This window comes from Gigantopelta aegis, chromosome 10 (assembly GCF_016097555.1).
Source record: "Gigantopelta aegis isolate Gae_Host chromosome 10, Gae_host_genome, whole genome shotgun sequence".
Lineage (NCBI taxonomy): Eukaryota > Metazoa > Mollusca > Gastropoda > Neomphalida > Peltospiridae > Gigantopelta > Gigantopelta aegis.
Window position 1 is genome coordinate 53,894,740 of NC_054708.1, and position 21,693 is coordinate 53,916,432.

The 21,693-nt window shown below is 40.7% G+C and overlaps 1 protein-coding gene across 1 annotated transcript in view; it reads left to right on the plus strand.

Moving 5' to 3' along the window:
* Positions 1-4,052: 4,052 nt before the first annotated feature.
* LOC121384081 (lysyl oxidase homolog 2A-like) overlaps positions 4,053-21,693 on the plus strand; it is a 28,169-nt gene continuing 10,528 nt past the window's right edge. Inside the window, exons 1-4 of the mRNA XM_041514305.1 lie at positions 4,053-4,528; positions 10,094-10,635; positions 14,951-15,121; positions 17,736-17,892. Of these exons, the coding sequence (XP_041370239.1) occupies positions 4,252-4,528; positions 10,094-10,635; positions 14,951-15,121; positions 17,736-17,892 (1,147 nt within the window). The 5' untranslated portion in view covers positions 4,053-4,251. The remainder of the gene's footprint in view (positions 4,529-10,093; positions 10,636-14,950; positions 15,122-17,735; positions 17,893-21,693) is intronic.

Genomic DNA, 21,693 nt, shown 5'->3' on the forward strand with positions numbered 1-21,693 from the left:
TGCTTGCTTGCCTTCAAGCAGTAACTCTTTGCCATGAATAGGGTTGGTGTGATACTTCATGTCTTTCCATCAGTATAATATATATTCCATCTTCCTTGGTTGACGACCGTTGGGTTTCTTTTCCCGTCACAGCCACTGCTTCTCGTCTGTTATATATATATATACATACATACATACATACATACATACATACATACATACATACATAGATAGATACATACATACATACATACATACATACATACATACATACATACATTATCCCCTGCGCCAGTGCGTTAATATCTATGTATGTACTAGTCAACCTCGACATACATACAATATATAGATATTCATACATCAATACATACATACATACATACATACATACATACATAGATAGATATATACATACATACATACATACATACATACATACATACATACATACATAGATAGATAGATAGATAGATGCATGCATAGATGCTTCGATAGCTCAGAGCGTATCGTGGTTAGTCTTGCAATTTGCGGGCGAATCGGTGCCACAGGTTCGAGTCCCAGCAACAACATGGGACAATTTGTGAGGCCAGAAAGGATTTAATTATCCCCTGCGCCAGTGCGTTAATATCTATGTATGTAATAGTCAACCTCGACATACATACAATATATAGATATTCATACATCAATACATACTAGCCAGTGCCAGGTCTGCCCACTGTTTCATGCACGTAAGCGAGATCGACCGCGTAGATTGTAGGCCCCATGCATATGGTTGAGTTAAAGAAACTTCCTTTTTATGGAAGCTTCGATAGCTCAGAGCGTATCGTGGTTAGTCTTGCAATTTGCGGGCGAATCGGTGCCACAGGTTCGAGTCCCAGCAACGGCATGGGACAATTTGTGAGGCCAGAAAGGATTTAATTATCCCCTGCGCCAGTGCGTTAATATCTATGTATGTAATAGTCAACCTCGACATACATACAATATATAGATATTCATACATCAATACATACTATCCAGTGCCAGGTCTGTCCACTGTTTCATGCACGTAAGCGAGATCGACCGCGTAGATTGTAGGCCCCATGCATATGGTTGAGTTAAAGAAACTTCCTTTTTATGGAAGCTTCGATAGCTCAGAGCGTATCGTTGTTAATCTTGCAATTTGCGGGCGAATCGGTGTCAACCTCGACATACATACAATATATAGATATTTATACATCAATACATACATACATACATACATAGATAGATGCATGCATGCATGCATGCATGCATGCATACATGCATGCATACATACATACATACATACATACATACATACATACATACATACATACATACATACATACATACATACATACATACATACATACATACACACATACATATATATATATTTAAAAAACGTGGTCTTGTCTATGGAGACAAAATTCAAAAGACCCATTCCTGTTTATCGATTAGAGCAGGAGCCCATTTCTCAAAACGTCATACGTTTAAAACGTGTATGGCATCTATTACACGAAGACAATTACATCATTAAGGAAGATGGAGCATTTTAAGTACAAAAGAAATTGAAATATATGTGTACTTCAAACTGCATTATTATAGTAGTATAGATGTACTGTTAGTAGTAATAAGAATCATGGTTTAGTCGTAGATAATACATTTACAGGTAGTACTAAACCAAATAACTTCCGGCTGGGTCAAAGTTCGAGGTGCACCCAACTTTTGATAGAGAAGTGAACACCACAAGTCCTGTGATTGGTTATAAATGTGAGTGTGTTGGTTGTAAAAAATAATAGTTTCATCTGGGTAAAACAAATGTGCAATTTTATTTCATCTAGTATCAATGTGTCAAGTAGCCTTGTGCTTGAAACATGTATGGGGTACCTGTAAAAACAAGTACTCGAATTTTGTGCGAAACTAGGGTAGTCATAGACGCTACCCATTATCTCAGAAACGAGCAGCTTGACCCCCATTTTTTTCTGATTCACTTTAAGTGTAAGGGGTGGTAGTATTTATATCCGTGGCGTTTATGTCGGTTGATACGTTGCATGTAGGAGTTTTAGCCACATATGTTACTATTGTCGTCTATGGGATTTGATTTGGTAGTATACACCCTACAATGTTTTGTGAAAATGGGACCTGACCCGTAGGAACCGTGGGGCCGGTGGGGGGGGGCAACTCGAGGATGAAAATGTTAGGGGTTTTTTTTTCCTACTCTATACAAATAAAGACAAAAATCTGGTTTGTGCCTCCTCTTCCACCATCATCACCACCAGCACTACTAGAGACTGTGCCCCCTTCACCCCCCCCCCCCCCACCCTCTTATTAGAGATTGTACCCCCACTCCAGATATCGTTCCTACTGTCCAGGGCCCCGTTCCACGAAGCGATCTTAGCCCTAAGATTACCTTAGGCGCATAGCTAGCCTATGCACTTAAGTTGATCTTAGGGCTAAGATCGCTTCGTGGAACGGGGCCATGTAGGGTAACCTATGTGAAACTAGCAGGTTTCTCCATTCATTACATAGATCAAATTTGTAAAAATCCGCGTTAGACGGCACACAGTCGTAGTTTGAGATGACTTTAAACATGCCTTTAACCTTTGGGTTTTTTAAAGCTCATTCGGTTACTTAGGAGAAAGATAACGAGTCACGTACAAAGTAATCGTGACTGACAGTGTTGATTATCAGGGCACAGTTTGCATGACCGTAAAACTATGTGGGGGTTTTTCTCCCCATTCCCAAACATTCCACAGTTTTAAAGTCACGTTCAAGCAGACATTTTTTTGGGGTCAAACCTATATTGACAATATTAGAAAATTTTGTTCAAGATTCAAATTAATATCAATAACAATGTCAACATAAAGCAGTTACTTGTTAAAGGAAGGAAGGAAGGAAGGAAGGAAATGTTTTATTTAACGACGCACTCAACACATTTCATTTACGGTTATATGGCGTCGGAACTTGTTAAAGGGACTATGAAGATTGGTAGCCATTTTAAAAGGTTTTCGGCAAATAAAATATGTTTATATTATTAAAATTACAAATTGCAGTTTTTTGCTTAGAATATGAATATTTATATGGCCAATGTATTTCTAAACATCGTAATGTTTTGCTGTATATTAATATCAAATTTTTTTCTAAAATAATTTCGTACGTTCGAACAGAAAGTGGGGGATGAGGGGGGGTGGGGGTGCTCGAGGACGAAATTCCGGGCCAAACGAAATTTGAAATAATTTGGCCAAAGGTCATTCCAAATGTATTTATTCGTATAACGTTTTATATTTAAAACATGTTAAGGTAAGATAGTGTTTTTAAAAATACACATGAAAAAAAAAGCTGAATGTGTGTTTATTTTGTTGGGGAAAACAAACGGAAGTCTTGCTATGGGTGAAAACTCAAGATAGTAAGTAACTCTAACACATTAATATAGGTGCCAATCGTTTATAATAATAGTTGAGATGCCCTGAAGAATCAACATGAACTTTGCTACAATAAAATATTCTTTCAAGTCGAATTACTAACATTTTTCAGTGGCGGATCCAGAAAATCCATTTAGGGGGGCCCAGTGGGGGAGGTTTGGAGGGGATGGTAAAAAATGAAAATTAATATATAATAAAATTATAACTATCTCAACATATAGTGGGGAGCCGGGCCCCTGCTTCCCTAGATCCGCCTCTGTTTTTCCATACCTCAAGTGGAACCAAAATGTTTCATATTTTCAAACGGAAATGATACTATTTCGCGTGTTTCCTTTGTTTTATTTATACATGTAGTTGGTGTGTGCGGTGCATACAGATTCGCCAAATATTTCAAGACCTTCATGTACACCGTGTGCTCTCACCCAACACTCTTGTAGCAAGTGACTTTGCAGATCTATACTAGCTTACAAGACAAATAATGAAGGAATGTTGGTCGGCATTTGCTCTATATTACTGCTGAACGGAGGGCGTGTACATTGGGAAATGGGATTGTTTTCGGCAAAGTGACGCACGTAGGAACAGCAGTGGAAATCCGTCAAACGGAACGTCTTACAGAAACCTATTTCTATACCACAGTGCCTGACAGCTCTGTTGAAAATCAGTCTGTTCCTTTCAAATAGGTTTTTTTTTCTTCTTCTTCTTTCTCTGTATTGCGAAATCAACGTCATACGAAGACGTTGAGATTCAGCGCAAATAACAAATATAGAAGATTGTGCAAAATTACCTGATTTTGGCAGAACTTGCAGGAATTTCTGTAGTTCTATATTAACAAACAAACAAACAAAAAACAATGAATTTACAACTGACTATTTTGAGTTGCGTGTTGCTGATTGTACACGTTTTGGAATTCGTTAGCAGCAAACGAGTTCGACACAAGGAGTGGGAACTTCGATTAATAGGGGGTTTAGGGGACCACGAGGGGACTGTTTTGGTGTTCCACAGACACAGGTGGGGCAGTATCTGTGACGAGGATTGGGACGTCAACGATGCCTCCGTTGTCTGTAAGCAGCTTGGATACCCAGGGGCCGAGGAAGCCGTGCACGGGAGCAAGTTTGGGCGGGGACGAAGTAAGTTAATTACAAAATTAATAGAAAATGCTGGTAAAACAGATTTAGGAGTAAATTGTGTTTATTTTAACTTGATTTTCGAGCTGACGTCTAAAGTTCAAGCACGCTGTAATGGGCACACGCCTCGGGTATCTGGGTTGCCTGTTCATCGCATGAGTTAATAGTTAATTGTTAACGAGCGAACTTGGTGTAGTGACCTTGCATTTTCTGTTTCAACTGTTAAATCTCTTCGTAGGCAAGAACCGGTACTGGGATTCGAACCCGGTATGTATCAGCCTTAAGGTCGATGACTGAACCCCAATACCACCGAGACTGGTAGTAAACTGGTTTAGTAGTTAGAACATTCGCATGACACATCGGAAATAGTTAACTGATTGCATTTCCAATTAGTGAATGAAATGATGATAAAACTATTCGCATGTGTTGCAATGAGTGCCATTGGAGTGTGAACCCCCTGAGGTTTGTCAAAACATCTGCCACAAAACATAAGGCCTAAGTAATAAATAAGTATGTGTTTTCGGAAATCTGACCCTTCCAAAAAACAGAAGAAGATTTCACCCTAAACGTGTTTTCAATGTATAACGTGTTTTTGTTGTTGACCTACCCTACCTACGTTTTTGTGTTTGGCCACACACAATTAGTTTTTTAGTTGTTGTTGTTGTTGTTGTTTGGTTTGGTTTTTTGGGGGGTTGGGGGGCTGTCTTTTCTCTGTGTGTGTGTGTGTGTGTGTGTGTGTGTGTGTGTTTGTCTTTTATTTTTACTTTTTACGGCCAAACAATAAAGCACGTATCTTCTTTGTCTCTTAATACGTAGATCGTCTGATTGGTAGTAACGAATGTAACAGGCACCAGTTTCGTGTGGCTCTGATGTTAATGATTATTACATACAATTCTTGGAATGATCTCAGTACAGAAAGTCTAGTCGCTTACAATCGGTGTTCGTCGTATATGATGATGCCATAAAGTACGTGTGTCGTGTCCTTCACTGCGCCTGCGTGATCCGTGGACGTATGTCAGTGTAATAAAGTAATGGATTCAGTGAGGTTTGTATAAACAACACAGACGTATTTTTTATGACCAGTGGGGGGCACTACAAAGAGGGTTCTCTGGTTTTCTCATAAGTTTGCACGTGTGAACACACAATACAATAAACGGATACTGAAACACTATCTCTAAATTTAATTGAATAACAAGGTGTCAGAGGGACAAATAATTGCTTTTAAAAAGTGCCACAATTGATAAATAAACAATAACATTATTTTTATTTATTTATTTATTTACTGAATTTTGCATTCAAATTCTTTTATTTTTCAATCCCGCTGTCAGTCTCATTGTTTTGAAATCAGACATGAGTAATAAGAAAGGCATGTTCATTTTCATTCATTTCCGTTCAACTTATTTTGGTGCTTATATCCAGTTAAGGTTCAAGCACGCTGTCCTGGGCACCCACATACCCATTGAGTCGTTAAAATTCGCTCTGGGTGGAAAAAACCGGTACCGGGTTGCGCATAAAGCGATCGATTTACCTGAACTGAACTGAACTTTATTTATACTCAGGCCGTAGTCTACGGCATATGAGGATATATATACATACAGCAGTCAATATAATTGTAACAAGATGGTGGGTGTACATAAATGTATATAAATACAATAAATACATACTAATAAATACCAAAAATACACAGAATATCAGCCAGAGGATTTGAAAGTATTCATAATTAGATTACAAAAATAGAAAGTTTTCTAAGGACACCAGCTTTCTTAAAGTTGAATAATTTATAAAATGTATATATATTTGGTTTAGACTGACAGAAAGATGGTAAGTAACGCTTTCTTTCATTCTTGAAAAACAACCATGTAAATATATGATGAAACTCATCTCCGATATCGTAATTATTACACAATGGATATGTTCTATTTTGTAGTGGTACATTTTTCCATCTGCCCGTTTCAATTGGAAAATTATGGTTTGATAATCTGAAGTGTAATAATGGAAACCAATGTTTTCTCTCTATAATTGTGATGTATGTCTCAAATTCAACAGTATTTTTAAATACTCTGGGTGGAAAAAGCGGTACACCGGGTTGCGCATAAAGCGATCGCTTTACCACTGGGTTACGCCCCGCCCCTCATCGGTTGCTACATGCAATCGGCTGTTATTGTACGAGGCACTCGTATTGTGTGGAGTCACTCGGTGAATAATATGCTTACGCGATGTTAAACAAACAATCGTTTCTTTCGTCGTGTTCTCATGTGGTCACCAATAAGTTCAATGCTGTCGATATCATGGGGAGAAAAAAAAAAAAAAAAAAAAAAACAGGCATCGGTGGCGCAAGGATTAAGCCATCGGCCTTATGGCTAGACAGGTACTGGGTTCGTGCTCCAGTACCAGGACTTACCCATGTGAGTTTTAACAGCTAGGTGTGCAAGTGTAAGGCTACTATACACTGACTTCTCTCTCACTAACCACCAAAAAGTTAATGTTAGTTTCGTTTTACGACACCACTAGAGCACATTGATTAATAAATCAATTCAGACTCGTAGTCATCAGAGGAAACCCGCTACATATTTCCATAAGCAGCAAGGGATCTTTTATATGCATTTTCCCACAGACAGGCACTAACAGCTGATGATTAACCCTTTCAAACCAAGGTACCATTCCGTATTGCATACTGTATTTCGTATAATCTACTGTACTGAATGATACCTTGGCTTGCGTGGACAGCGTGCTTGAACCTTTATATATATATATATATGTGTGTGTGTGTGTGTGTGTGTGTGTGTGTGTGTGTGTGTGTGTGTGTGTGTGTGTGTGTGTACTCTAGCGTAAGAGCGGAAGGCACGTAGTAAAATGGAGAAAAGCTCTGGATTTAATCAACACTTGAAGAATTTCGGATTCCTTGCACTCGCTGTATAGTGTTATGGGGTCAGCGTTACGCCTTACCTCTTCATTCATTCACAGCCTGTAAATGAAAACATTATGCCGGACTTTTCACGATGGCACCCAACCGGCCCATCAAGCATTGCTGTAATTTTCGTTGACGTAGACCATTTCTCTGACTCTCCACGTTTGACCTACGCACGTAGAAAAATTCCCAGTAGGTGTGTATATAATGGAGTTTATGATGGTTAGTTGGAACCAACGGCGTTTTGACTGCTTGTACAAAGAATTCACAAAATAAATAAATAGGAGAACGCGTGAGCTCTTTTACGATTTCGGCATCTGTTCTGTTGAAATGGACTGTTGAATTAAGCGCAAAATTCAGAGGCGGTTCCAAGGGGGTTGCCAAAGGGATCCGTCCACTCTAAATATATTCAAGTGCCTCTTTTTTCTCGCGTTTAAAAAACCAAATTCATTGGCTTGCCCTTTCACAAGTTGGTCCATGTGTCCTGTTTTCCTTAGTCCTCACCCCATCCCTCAGTTTGTTTCCTGGATCCGCCCCTTAAATTCACATGTATGTATAATATATACCACATGTAATGTCAGTAAAAGAACGGTGTATTAGTTTAAGAACACTCCAGTACTGGTTTTTTTAACTATCAGCTAATACAGGTGTAACATAATATGGTAACATGGACTGTGGTATTTAGGTTGGAACCCTGTTGCCACCACGTAGTTACACACAGAAGAGTGCAGATAGGTCATATTTGATCCCCCAGATCCATTCCTCCTCTCTCACAGAACATCTAAAACTCAAGTTAAACACGCAAATAAAGGTAAACTTTTAAAATCGAACATTTAGCTAAAAATACCAACCCATTGGAGTGTAACAGGGATTCTAAGACCCCCACCCCCTTACTATTTGTAGTGCTCTTTTTTAATTCATCATCGACAAAATACAACACTAATTTGTCCTGAAAATGCGAGCTCCCCAACAGATTGCCCTTTTTAGAATTTTGTGAACACATACACACAGACACGAGCGCACACAAACACACACACAGAGAGAGAGACAGACACAGACAGACACACACACATACACACACATAAACACACACATACACTCACAACACACACACATACATACATACACATACACTCACAACACAGAAACACACACACAGAAACACACACATACACACACACATACATACACACACACACACATACACACACACATACACACACTCACAACACACATACATACACACACATACACACACACAACACACACACACACACACACACACTCACACACACACACTCACACTCACATTCACAACACACATACACACACACACACACACACCGTTTACAAAAAAATGAGAAATATGAGAAATGCATTTTGTGATATTAAAAACACCAGGATGACCAAAAACACTCCGAATGTACGGAAATAATATAAACAATAAAATCTATGATTTCAGTTCTCAAAAACGGCTCTAATAGTAAAAAATATGCCTTAGTGTTTAAAAACTAGAGTATGTCCCTTTAAGAGGAGCTATAATCATTCTGGCTTCCCATCAACCCTCTGACACTATAGTTCAAGGAGATTATTTTTAACTCCCCTTAGCATATGAATTTATCTGGTATCAAAATTGTAATATCTTAAATGGCTCCCCATAGAATCTAAGTTACAATTAATAGATATTCTAGGCGACAAGGCAATTAATATACGCGTGGACATACTTCTCTGTAAAACGATAAAGTTGTGAAATAAAACGATTCATTTAATTTACTTTTCGTTTTATGAAGGGTAAATAAAATAACCGGTTACTGTCTTACAAGTAAGATATATCGGCTTTATCGGTGGAATTGCGAATTCCGCTCTGCATTCGTTATGACTAACCTTCGCAAGATAAAGCCTATATCTTAAGACTGTAACCAGTTTAGTTACTCTCTATAAAATTCAGACTACATTAAGCAGCAAAGAAGAAGCTGAGTTTGTTGCTCTCGATTTTCCGATTAAGTTATAAGAGGTGAACAATCGGTTCAAGAGCGATTTTAACCGCTAGTCTGCATCTACGTGTGCGTGGGTGGGTGTGTATGCGAAAGTATGTAGGCATATTTAAGTATATGTATCCATAAAGGGGTTCACTGGGCTTACGTGACCCCTTCCCCGCCTGTTTGAAGTGCCTTTTTTAATACCGTTTTATTTTTTTAGGTTTTTTTAGTTTTTTTGTTGGGGAGAGGGGTCAAATTCATGATCTACAATATACAACGCGAAATTGCCCTGAAAACGTGTCTCTGGGGCATCTTTATTTCAACATTTTCCGCGTAACATCTACATCTACGGTGCCCATTACATTTCGTTCACCGTGAAGCGCATAACCAGTCTAGCGGATGTTTTTTTGTTCGGTCTGACTGAACGCAGCCCTGATCTTGTTCCCTCTGGGATCTCGGCTCATTTGCTTTCGAGAAACTTAAATTATCCTTTTATAACCTTGTGGACCCCCCCCCCCCCCCCCCCCCCACACACACACACACATACACACAAACACTTTAAACAAAATCCTGCATTCGTTCCAGCAGACGGGCAGGTAGGTAAGTATGCTAGTAAGTAGGTGACTATACAAACATATTATACCGGTATATTTACTGCTCCTGTTTTCAATCGTTTGACAGGACGAATGTGGATGTCCGCCCTGCAGTGCACTGGTAACGAGGATCAAATCCAGGACTGTACGTACGTCGGCAAAAGTCAGATACATCGTAAATGTCGGCGCCCACGTCGATCAGCCGGCGTTATCTGCCAGAAAAAGCTGGCCACATCCAATTCCGTCTCGACGTCCGCCTCAATAAACAACAGAATGTCCACAACGATGGATAAAACCACGTCAACACTGATGGACAAGAGTAGCTCTGAATCTACATTATCTTCTTCTTCATCATCACCATCATCGTCATCGTCATCGTCGTCTGTGAAAGCCAGTCAGGGAATTAATGATGCAGACGTACCCTCCAATACGGCGTCTGTGCCAGCTACAGAGAACACGTCTGAGGAAGATACGTCAGCAGCAACTACAACAACGTCAAAATCAAGTACGGAAAAGACGCTGAAAGAGGAGAGAAAAATAAAGTCAGTAGTAAACCTGGTGACCAGTTCCGCCGACGCTCATAAGTATGAAATTTTACAAGCAGACGATCCATCATTGTCGAACAGAAAGGTAAGATGTAAAGGAAGGAAGGCAAGAATGAATGAATGAATGTTTAACGACACCCCAGCACAAAAATACACATCGGCTATTGGGTGTCACAGAGGAAGGAAAGAAATGTTTTATTTTACGACGCACTCTACACATTTTATTTTACGGTTACATGGCGTCATATGGTTAAGGACCACACACATGTTGAGAGAGGAAACCCGCTGTCGCCACTTCATGTGCTACTGTTTTCGATTAGCAGCAAAGGATCTTTTATAATGCACCATCCCACAGACAGGGTAATACATACCGGTCGTTGTACACTGGCTGGAACGAGAAATAGCCCAATGGGCCCACCGACGGGGATCGATCCCAGACCGACTGTGCATCGAGCGAGCGCTTTACCACTGGGTTACGTTTCGCCCCATGTAAAGAAAGATTACGAATGGGTGTATCATATCTAGGTCACGTCCCACGAAGCTACTCCATCATCATCGACATCATCATCATCAATCATCATGGTCGTCATCGTCATGATCGTCGTCATCATCATCAAGGGCGGGACGTAATCCAGTGGAAAAGCGTCCGTCTGATGCGCGATTGGTCTAGGATCGATCCTCATCAGTGGGTTCATTAACTTCATAGGGCTATTTCTCGTCCTAGCCAGTGCACCACGACTGGCATATCAAAGGCCGTGGTGTATGCTATCCTGTCTGTGGGATGATGCATATAAAAAGATCCCTTGGTACTAATAGAAAAATGTAGCGGGTTTCCTCTCTAAGACTATATGTCAAAATTACCAAATGTTTGACATCCAATATCCGATGATTAATAAATCAATGTGCTCTAGTGGTGTCGTTAAGCAAAAAACTTACTAACATAAAATAATTGGCTGCTACTAATGCAATATGTACTGACCTAACCAGATGGCGGTTTACAAAGAGAATACCAAGCCAAGACGGTTAAAGGTGGAATGTCATCCTGATAAACCTAAATAATGGGTGTAAGATGTGCATTTGCGATACGTAATATCAACATGCACACCTGCATGGAGTCGGAGCATGTATCTCACGCCAAAATAAGCAACCGCTAATAACTTTGTGCGAAAACAAACTTTGATCATCATCACTTTGATCATCATCGTCGTCAGTATTATTATCATCTTAATCCACTCCGCTGGTGGGGGACGGGATGTGGCTCAGCGCTAGATTACTCGCCTAGGGTGCAATGGGTCACAGGATCGATTGCCTTCAGTGCACTCGAATATTTCACATTTCAACCAGTGTGTCCTACAACTGGTACATCACATGTTGTGGTATAATATGCACTGGCCTGTCTATGGCAAAGTGTAGCTGCCGCTCTATCGATAAGAGTAGCCTATTTGGTGTCAGCGAATTTCCTCTTTTTTTCTCTCTGTACACCAAGGGCCGGGAAGTAGTCCAGTTGTAAAAGCGTTCACATGGTGCATTTTCGGTTTCACCAGACCATTGGGCTATTTCTCGTTCCAGCCAATGTTCTACGACTGATGTAACAAAGGCCGTAGTATGTACTCCCTGTTTATGGGATTTTCAATCTAATTAAAATTAGCTCCACTATTACATGTGGATCTAACAGCAGCCCGTTGGAGCTCATGTTCAGTTGACCTTTCATTCGACCAATCAAAACCTTACTTGCAAAATCATGCCAGTGATTTGAAAAGAATTTGAAAACATTCGGGATTATGCCGAGGGTATACGAAATGATTCTGGTGAATTACGAAGTATGCCGGAAACTAATTTCAATATAAAATTTTATATAAAATTCGTTTCAAGACAACAACAAAAAAACGTGATGGTATAGCCATAAAATCTGTTTATACTTGTATACAATCCAGAGTTTATTACTGCACTTTTCCCCCTGTTTTTTCAATGTTGAAATAGACCAACAAGTTCGCCTATTGCATAAATAGTCTCGCCCGTTATCTTTAGAATTTGTATGCTCCCGAATAACGCTATAAAAGGCGAAGTGTAATTGGTCGATATTTAAATTGTTATTCATAGGTGAAATGTCACGTGGACATGGGAGTCCACACAATGCTGTTAGATCTACTGGTAGACCAGTAGAGCTAATTTTAATCAGATTGTGGGATTTTGCATATAAAGGATCCTTTCTGCTACTTAATCGAAGGGGTCCTGGAGGGAGGAGCCGGCCGAGGCCGGCACTTGTACCCATGACAGGTGTGCGCTACAACAGCTTGCTCTGAATGTGCACGTTAAACACTCTGACCTGACTTAATCGAAAAGAATAGCCTATGGAGTGGCGGCACCGAGCGTTCTCTCTAAATTATCGCGGGGCGGAACGTAGCCCAGTGGTAAAGCGCTCGCTCGATGTGCGGTCGATCTGGGATCGATCCCCGTCGGTGGGCCCATTGGGGATTTCTCGTTCCAGCCAGTGCACCACGACTGGCATATTAAAGGCCGTGGTATGTACTACCCTGTCTGTGGGATGGTGCATATACAAGACACCTTGCTGCTAATCTAAAAGAGTAGCCCATGAACTGGCGACAGCGTGTTTCCTCTCTCAATATATATGTGGTCCTTAGCCATATGTCTGATGCCATATAACCGTAAATAAAATGTGTTGAGTGCGTCGTTAAATAAAACATTCCTTCCTTCATTCATTCCTCTAAGTATCGCTGTGGTCCTTAACCAAATGTCAAACGCCCTTTTTATACACTGCGCCACATCCCTGGACCCAATTTCACTAAACACCGTAAGCCTAGTAAACGTAAATCTACGATTAAACCACAGTTCTTAGTACTATTATAGTACAACAAATATAGTTAGAAGTACACATATTACATTTTATTTTGTCTTTAAAATGCAGCATTTTTCGTAACGATGTAATGTTCTGCGTGGAATAGATGCTAAACACGTGTACACGTATGACCGGTACAACTGTTAGTCGCAGACATAAGCTTACGATGTTTTGTGAAATTGGCCCTTGTATTGGGGCCCTTTTTAAACGTACCTTCTCCCTGGGAAATCCCTGCATCAACCCCTGCTTGTCTAACGCATTAATATTTGACATGTAAATGAAAGAAAGAAATGTTTTATTTAACGACGCACTCACAACATTTTATTTACGGTTATATGGCGTCAGACATATGGTTAAGGACCACACAGATTTTGAGAGGAAACCCGCTGTTGCCACTACATGGGCTACTCTTTCCGATTAGCAGCAAGGTATCTTTTATTTTCGCTTCCCACAGGCAGGATAGCACCAACCATGACCTTTGTTGAACCAGTTATGGATCACTGGTCGGTGCAAGTGGTTTACACCTACCCATTGAGCCTTGCGGAGCACTCAGTCAGGGTTTAGAGTCGGTATCCGGATTAAAAATCCCATGCCTCGACTGAGATCCGAACCCAGTACCTACCAGCCTGTAGACCGATGGCCTAACCACTACGCCACCGAGGCCGGTCGCATATGTATCAAGCACAACAGACATAGTATCTGGTATATTGACACTCGTTCAAATTAAATTATAAAATAACATGACAACAAACACTCTTACATTGTATCACCAATGACAGGATTGGTAGTATTAACCGTGTAATGAAAAGTTGGGTGCTGTTTGAACTTTGACTCGGTGAGATCTTATTTGGTGCATTGCTACCATCACAGCAGGTGTGGAACATGTTAATTACGAAACACTTTGTTGTGTGTTAGAGAAGACAACACTCTCATAAATCGGTATGGCATGTGTGTTCCTGTCTGTTAGAAAATGAGTATAAATTTGGTATTGCTGCTATTCGGTAGGAGTAGCCTATGTCGTGGCCTAATTGCCTAATAAACATTACATTTTTGTTCTTCTTTTTTTTTTCTTTTTTTTTTCTTTCAATTAAGTGGTGTATACTTTGCTACAGAGGCCACTTTGAACATGGTGATATTTCTATAGTTTGTTTTTGTTGTCTGTTTTTTTGCTTCTTGTTGTTTTGTGGGTATGAGTTTACTGGGGATAATGTGGGGGGATGGGGTGTGTGTTTGGGGTTTTATTTGTGGTTTTGGGGCTGTTGGGTTGGGTGGGTTTTTTTTAGGGGGGGAGTTGTTGTTGTTTTCACCGGGGGGAGGGGGTAATATTTAATTTTGGAATATCATTGTTATTTAGTTTTTGTTGTTGTTGGTGGTGGTGGTGGTAGTGTTGTTATCATCTTGTTTTATGATAGTAGTTCGGTGGAGGCTTTATTGGTTTCTCTTCTTCTTTTTTTCGCTTTTATTTTTTGGTGGAGTCTGTATTTAGTGTTCTGTATTTTATTTTGAAAGGTTGACTGTCTCATTTTTTTTATTATTGTTTCAGAAACTCGATATTCGTATGGCAGGAGGGAGATACCCATGGGAGGGTCGACTAGAGGTGCGAGAGGGGTCGACTGGAGAGTGGGGCGTCATCTGCAGCGAGGACTGGACGTTACGGGAGACAATGGTGGCGTGTCGGCAAATGAGGGGAGATTATGGCAAACAGGCTCTTAAGGTGATTATACATGTTTAGAGCAGGGTCGCATGCAAATTGATTCTGTAAACAGGCCAACAAACTCTTCCTCCCTCCCTCCCTCCCTCCCTCTCTCTCTCTCTCTCTCTCTCTCTCTCTCTCTCTCTCTCTCTCTCTCTCTCTCTCTCTCTCTCTCTCTCTCTCTCTCAGGAACAGCATATTGCCCTGTCTTTAAAGTGGAGCAAAATTAAACATATACTGATGGAAAGAAATAAAAAATCACATAAAAATAACAGAAAAGAGTGACTGCAGCTGAAAAAAACCTCACTCCCACATTACATCTTTGACTGTTATACGGACATTACTACGCTAGTAATAAATTAAATTCGATCAATAATTAATACCAAGTGTTCCTTTATTTATGTTTGTCAGTATACATGAGTTCTAGTTTCGAGACCTGCTGTATTAACAGCTGGGCGTTCTTATCGCTGTATAGCTCTTATTGCTGGTTTTATAGGCTTGTTTATTTGTGGCAAATGTGGTAATCGATAACAACATAGATAACAGCTGCATAATTAAGTAATATCAAATTGCAACATGCTGCCTTCGTCATAAACATTGGCGTACACAAACATATCGGGGAAAACAAATCATATCCATTAAAACAGTATCGGTAGAAAAAAAATAGTTCACGTGTTGTTTTTGCATAGATCCATGTTTGACGGGTAATTATTTGGAATATGAAGTAAATTCTTAAACTTATTGACAGCCAAGGAGTTTTTTGTTTTTATTACATTTGGTTTTTCATCAGTAGTGCAAACAGTAAGCTGTATCAGTAATGAGGCTTGGAATTTATGCACCGGGTTTCCCTTGTGGCAAACGTAGGGCGCGATCTATTTGGGTAATTTTCAAACAAGCTGATTTTGTGAAAAATTTAATAGCTAAACCTTTTTTCAAATGAGGATTTTTGTAAGTTATGATAAGCAGGTTTCCACAAATATACTCTGTCAAAAAAGAAACGCATAGGTGATAGGGAAAGAAGAAAAGTGTTTGATTTTACAAAATATAGGTGGGTTTTTTTGTACAATGTTGCTGAATGACCATGTTTGTTAATGTTCCTGGAATGGGACAGCATGCCCAAATGCACCCTAAAACAAATTTAACGCACGTTGTGCGACAATTGCAGGAAATCGGCGAAAATGGTCAGATTTTGGCGAATGCACGTGAAACTCGGGGAAAAGATTGGGGTAGTGATGGGTATTTAAAGCTGCAATGCTCGCAATGATGCCTCATTTCCATTTCGACGTAGACGAGTTACAAGATGCCAAGACAAAACCTGCTGAATCGAAACATTGCAATAGGCCGCCTCCAGTTAGATGAATTGCAGTCAGCAGTCGCACGCCACATGAACGTCCATCAGAGCACCATTTCACGTCTCTGGGACAGGTACCAGCAGTTTCAATCAGCTGAAGACCGGCCCAGAAGTGGAAGACCTCGCATAACAACTGCAGCACCAGATCGCTACATCCGGGTTCTGCACTTGCGTCACCGAACTGCCACAGCAACAAACACTGCTGGACGCATACCTGGTTTGAGAAGGGTGTCTGCACAAACCATTCGGAATCGACTTCGAGAAGCTGGTTTACGGGCTAGGAGACCGTATATTGGCCCCGTCCTGCGACGTCAATGTCGACATTTACGTATTCGCTGGTGCACGAATGTACAGGGGTGGAACTTGGGGAAACTGGCGGCGAGTATGGTTCAGCGACGAGTCACATTTCCTTCTACAGCGACGTGATGGACGACAACGTGTTTACAGACGCCGCAATGAACGTTTTGCCAACAACTGCGTCGCCCAAGTTGACAGATTCGGTGGAGTGTCATGATGTGGGGAGCCATCTCATACACCGGCAGAAGTGAACTTGTGTTCGTACAAGGCAACCTGACAGCTGTACGTTACCGGGATGAAATTCTTGGATCGACAGAGAGAACTCTTTCAGCAGGACAATGCCAGGTCGCATACGGCACGTGTAACAATGGATTTCCTACAGAATGAGAACATTAATGTGTTGCCATGGCCAACAAGATCGCCAGATTTTAACCCCATTGAACATCTATGGGACGAAATGGACAGACGTGTACGCCAGCGTGACCCGGAGCCTCAGACGCTTCCGCAACTGTCACATGCACTGCAGGAAGAATGGGTTAGGATTCCACGTGCCCTGATTCAGAGACTCATTTAGTCTATGCCAAGGAGATGTCGCGCAGTGATTGCTGCTGCTGGTGGCTACACAAGGTACTGATTTCAGCGTCCTTATGCGACGCTGTTTCGTGACGAAAACGCCTCCACTGCCGTCAGTCCATAGCAAGAACATTGTCACATACTCATGTCAAATTTGACTGTGATACGATCATAAATAACGAAGTTATGCCATTTGGTATTAAAGAGATAATTCCATGAATATTTCGCCTATGCGTTTCTTTTTTGACAGAGTATATATGCGCCATATCCACCAACTCGCTCTCTCTCTCTCTCTCTCTCTCTCTCTCTCTCTCTCTCTCTCTCTCTCTCTCTCTCTCTCTCTCTCACCTAGTGTGTTTATTGTTATCATTAAATTTTTCTTTTTTCTCTTTTTTTTTAAACATAATTTATCAGGCAAACTACTTCGGAGGTGAAAATCTGAACAAAATATTCAAGCGAATAAAATGTACGGGGCGAGAGGCTAGACTTGACGAGTGTGAGTTAATCCGCTCGGAAAACGGCGTCCGCTGTTCTAGGAGGATCCTCGTGGCTGGGGTCGTCTGCACTGGAGGTGAGCACGTTCACGTGATCTTTCCGTCAAGCAGCATTCCTTCTGCTCCGGCAGAATATTTGTACTTTCATTATTATGGAATTTATTCCTTTTTTATTTACTTTCTACCACGGACGGGGCAGAACGTAGTTCAGTGGTACACAGAGCTTGCCTGTGGTGTGATGTTTCGCAGGGTGGTCCACGTTCGATGAATCGGGGTTATTTTTTCGTCCCAACCAGTGTTTATGGAAGAGTGCATTAAAAAAAATCGCTTGATGCTTTATACTGCTGCAGTTATATAGTGTTGCAAACGAATTGTCACTCAGTGTTTTTGGGTAGAATAATAAAAATACATTATGAAAGGTGTTCAGGCCAGCTAATTATTCCCCCCCCCCCCATCAAAAAAATTTTCTTACTGCATTAAATTTTATAAAATCATACATACTTACAAGTGTGGGTTACCCGCCCCCCCCCCCCCCCCAAAAAAAATAAATAATAATAATAATTAAAATTTTTAAATTTAAACAAAATTAATAATAATAATAAATAAATAAATAAAATCCTTGATACGCCAGTGAGTATAAAGGTAGTATGGTGAAACATACTTGCATATACACTGTGTACACTATAATTACTGACCCCGAGTAGTATAAATCTAGGCCATGTGCTTATAATACAAATTTCTGGGAGTGTCATATACCGTCTTTCCCTGCAACATTGTCCCACCTACCAGAACCAGATAAAAGCAGTCTGGCCTTCAGATGAACCCCTGAAGGAGAAACTCTTTGGCTCCTTGAAGAACCTACGGAATACAGCAGCTTTTGTTCGAGCCACTTTTGTCTGAGCGTACGACGACGAAGAAGAATATACCGTCGTCTATAAACGTATTATTTTATCAACGGTCTCGTCTATCTTGATACAACGGGCGGGACGTAGCCCAGTGGTAAAGCGTTCGCTTGGTGCGCGGTCGGTTTAGGATCGATCCCCGTCGGTGGGTCCATTGGGCTATTTCTCGTTCCAGCCATTGCACCACGACTGGTATATCAAAGGCTATGGTATGTACTATCCTGTCTGTGGGATGGTGCATATAAAATATTCCTTGCTTCTAAGAGTAGCCCATGAAGTGGCGACAGCGGGTTTCCTCTCTCAAAGGTCCTTAACCATATGTCCGACGCCATATAACCGTAAATAAAATGTGTTGAGTGCGTCGTTAAATAAAATATTTCCTGCCTGTATCGATACACCAGTGTTAAATGTATTCTGCGTCTGACATTTGCAGATCTTTCTATAAACTCTTTGAATAACGTTGTAGATGAACAAAACAAAAAACAATAATTACAAAAAGACACATCCAGGAACTACGATCTCATTTACGGATTTGGCTTTTCTCTTGTTATTTGTGCAATAGTTGCTGGGAGACCTAGATGCCCTTTACAGTAAAACAAAACCTACTTGAGGATTTACATGTATTCTCGCTTGTCAAATAATAAAAAAATGAGTTTATAAATATGATTTCACAATGTTTGCTCAAAGTTTACCTTTCAAAGTTTGCCATTTACCTTTCGACCGACCGTTCAAAAATTGCGCCAAATTTCCTCAATCAAAATTGCGCACCCTTTCTCTTTGGCATTAATTGCTCCATTCAAAATTTCATAGCACCACCACCACCCCCACGACAGGCGTGCGCTACAACAGCTTGTTCTGAATGTGCACGTAAAACCCTATGACCTGACCTGACCTAATAAGGGATCACATAAATTCCCATCCCCGAGCTATCGCACTGACAGTGCTCTCCCCCTTTCATACACACACCACGGGGCCTGATTTAGTCCCCCCCCCCCCCCCAAAAAAAATATATATATATATATATATAAAATTTCCGTATCTTCGCCTACGTGTTTGCGTGTTAGTGTTCATTTTCCTTTAAAATAACATGCAAACCTATTTACTAGTAATTTGCAACGAGTATCCCATTTGTTATTGATAAGCAAGTTAAATACATACGGTCACGACAAAATACCATAAGCACAAACTAGGAAGTCAAAGTCTCCTTTGGCTGTTGTATATATTTGATTAAGTACATACACACACACGCACAGAGAGACAGAAACAGAGACACACACAGACATACGCACACACGCACACGCACACATATACACAGACGCACACACATGCACATACACACACAGACACACACACATACACACATATACACACACACACACACAGAGAGAGAGAGAGAGAGAGAGAGAGAGAGAGAGAGAGAGAGAGAGAGAGAGAGAGAGAGAGAGAGAGAGAGAGAGAGAGAGAGAGAAATAATTATAACAGACACAAAAACTAATGTGATGTTCAAACTGAATTATTATTTTAACTAAAGAAAACTAAATTAATATTGGCGTTTCTTTCGTCATAAAAACGGTCAAGTACCACACTGAACTACATGTCGTTGTAGATTAGTTCTGCACTTATTCAACATGCTGTAAGTGTTAATAATACTAATGTTACTTGGTGTATCTAGGACTACGTATTGCGTTACAGAGTGTTATAACGCTCGCTTCACTTGCAGTATCTATGGATACCTGAACTCACCTGCACAGTTTGCGTTCCCTCAACAAGAATATGAAACACACTGTGTGTGTGCAGGAAATTGTGCAGGGTGGGGGTTGTGGGGGGTGGGGTCCATGTCAAGGTACCATTCCGTATACTGCTATGTATGGAATGTTATCTTGGCTTGGGAAGATGGTTGGGATCTAGATTATGGTGGACGAATTGTTTTAGGGGTTTAGGTCATGTTGCCCTGGAAAATACATTTAGAAAATTCGTTTGGAGCAGGGTGGGGGAGGTCACCCCCCCCCCACACACACACACACACACACACACACACGCACACACCAAACAAACCTATTATATATATTTAAAAAAAACATCGCTGCCCCCCTTGCCCCCTCACCGCTTCCTACGCCAGTGAAACAGATAAATTAACAAATAAATAATCAAGTGTATCTGGATGTGTGACCGGCCTCGGTGGCGTCGTGGCAGGCCATCGGTCTACAGGCTGGTAGGTACTGAGTTCGGATCCCAGTCGAGGCATGGGATTTTTAATCCAGATATCGACTCCAAACCCTGAGTGAGTGCTCCGCAAGGCTCAATGGGTAGGTGTAAACCACTTGCACCGACCAGTGATCCATAACTGGTTCAACAAAGGCCATGGTTTGTGCTATCCTGCCTGTGGGAAGCGCAAATAAAAGATCCCTTGCTGCCAATCGGAAGAGTAGCCCATGTAGTGGCGACAGCGGGTTTCCTCTCAAAATCTGTGTGCTCCTTAACCATATGTCTGACGCCATATAACCGTAAATAAAATGTGTTGAGTGCGTCGTTAAATAAAACACTTCTTTCTTTCTTTCTTTTTGGATGTGTGATAGTTGAAATGAAAAATTCGATTTATATCATTTATAAAAAATATTTAAAAAGCAGAGGGCTTAATCCGTCTCCTTGTTTCACTCCCCGAGAAGCAATAGTTTCCACATCCATAGAGAATAATACATGAGTGGCCGTTAGATACCATTTATCTCACGAGTTGTTTTAAAATGTATCTAACGAACGAAAGTGAGTTTGATACGTTTTTAAACCAGGTTTTAAGCATATTTTAACACCTTTTTTTTTACTAAAAGTTATTTACAACTGTTGCACTTGTAACTAACTTACGCGTCACAGACACATGCTTTTCAGGTTAACAATACGTTACAGTGTAATCGATTTCCACCGTGTTGTTTTTCATTGGATGCATGGCACTGGTTACCTGGTCATCACCTAGGAGCAGCC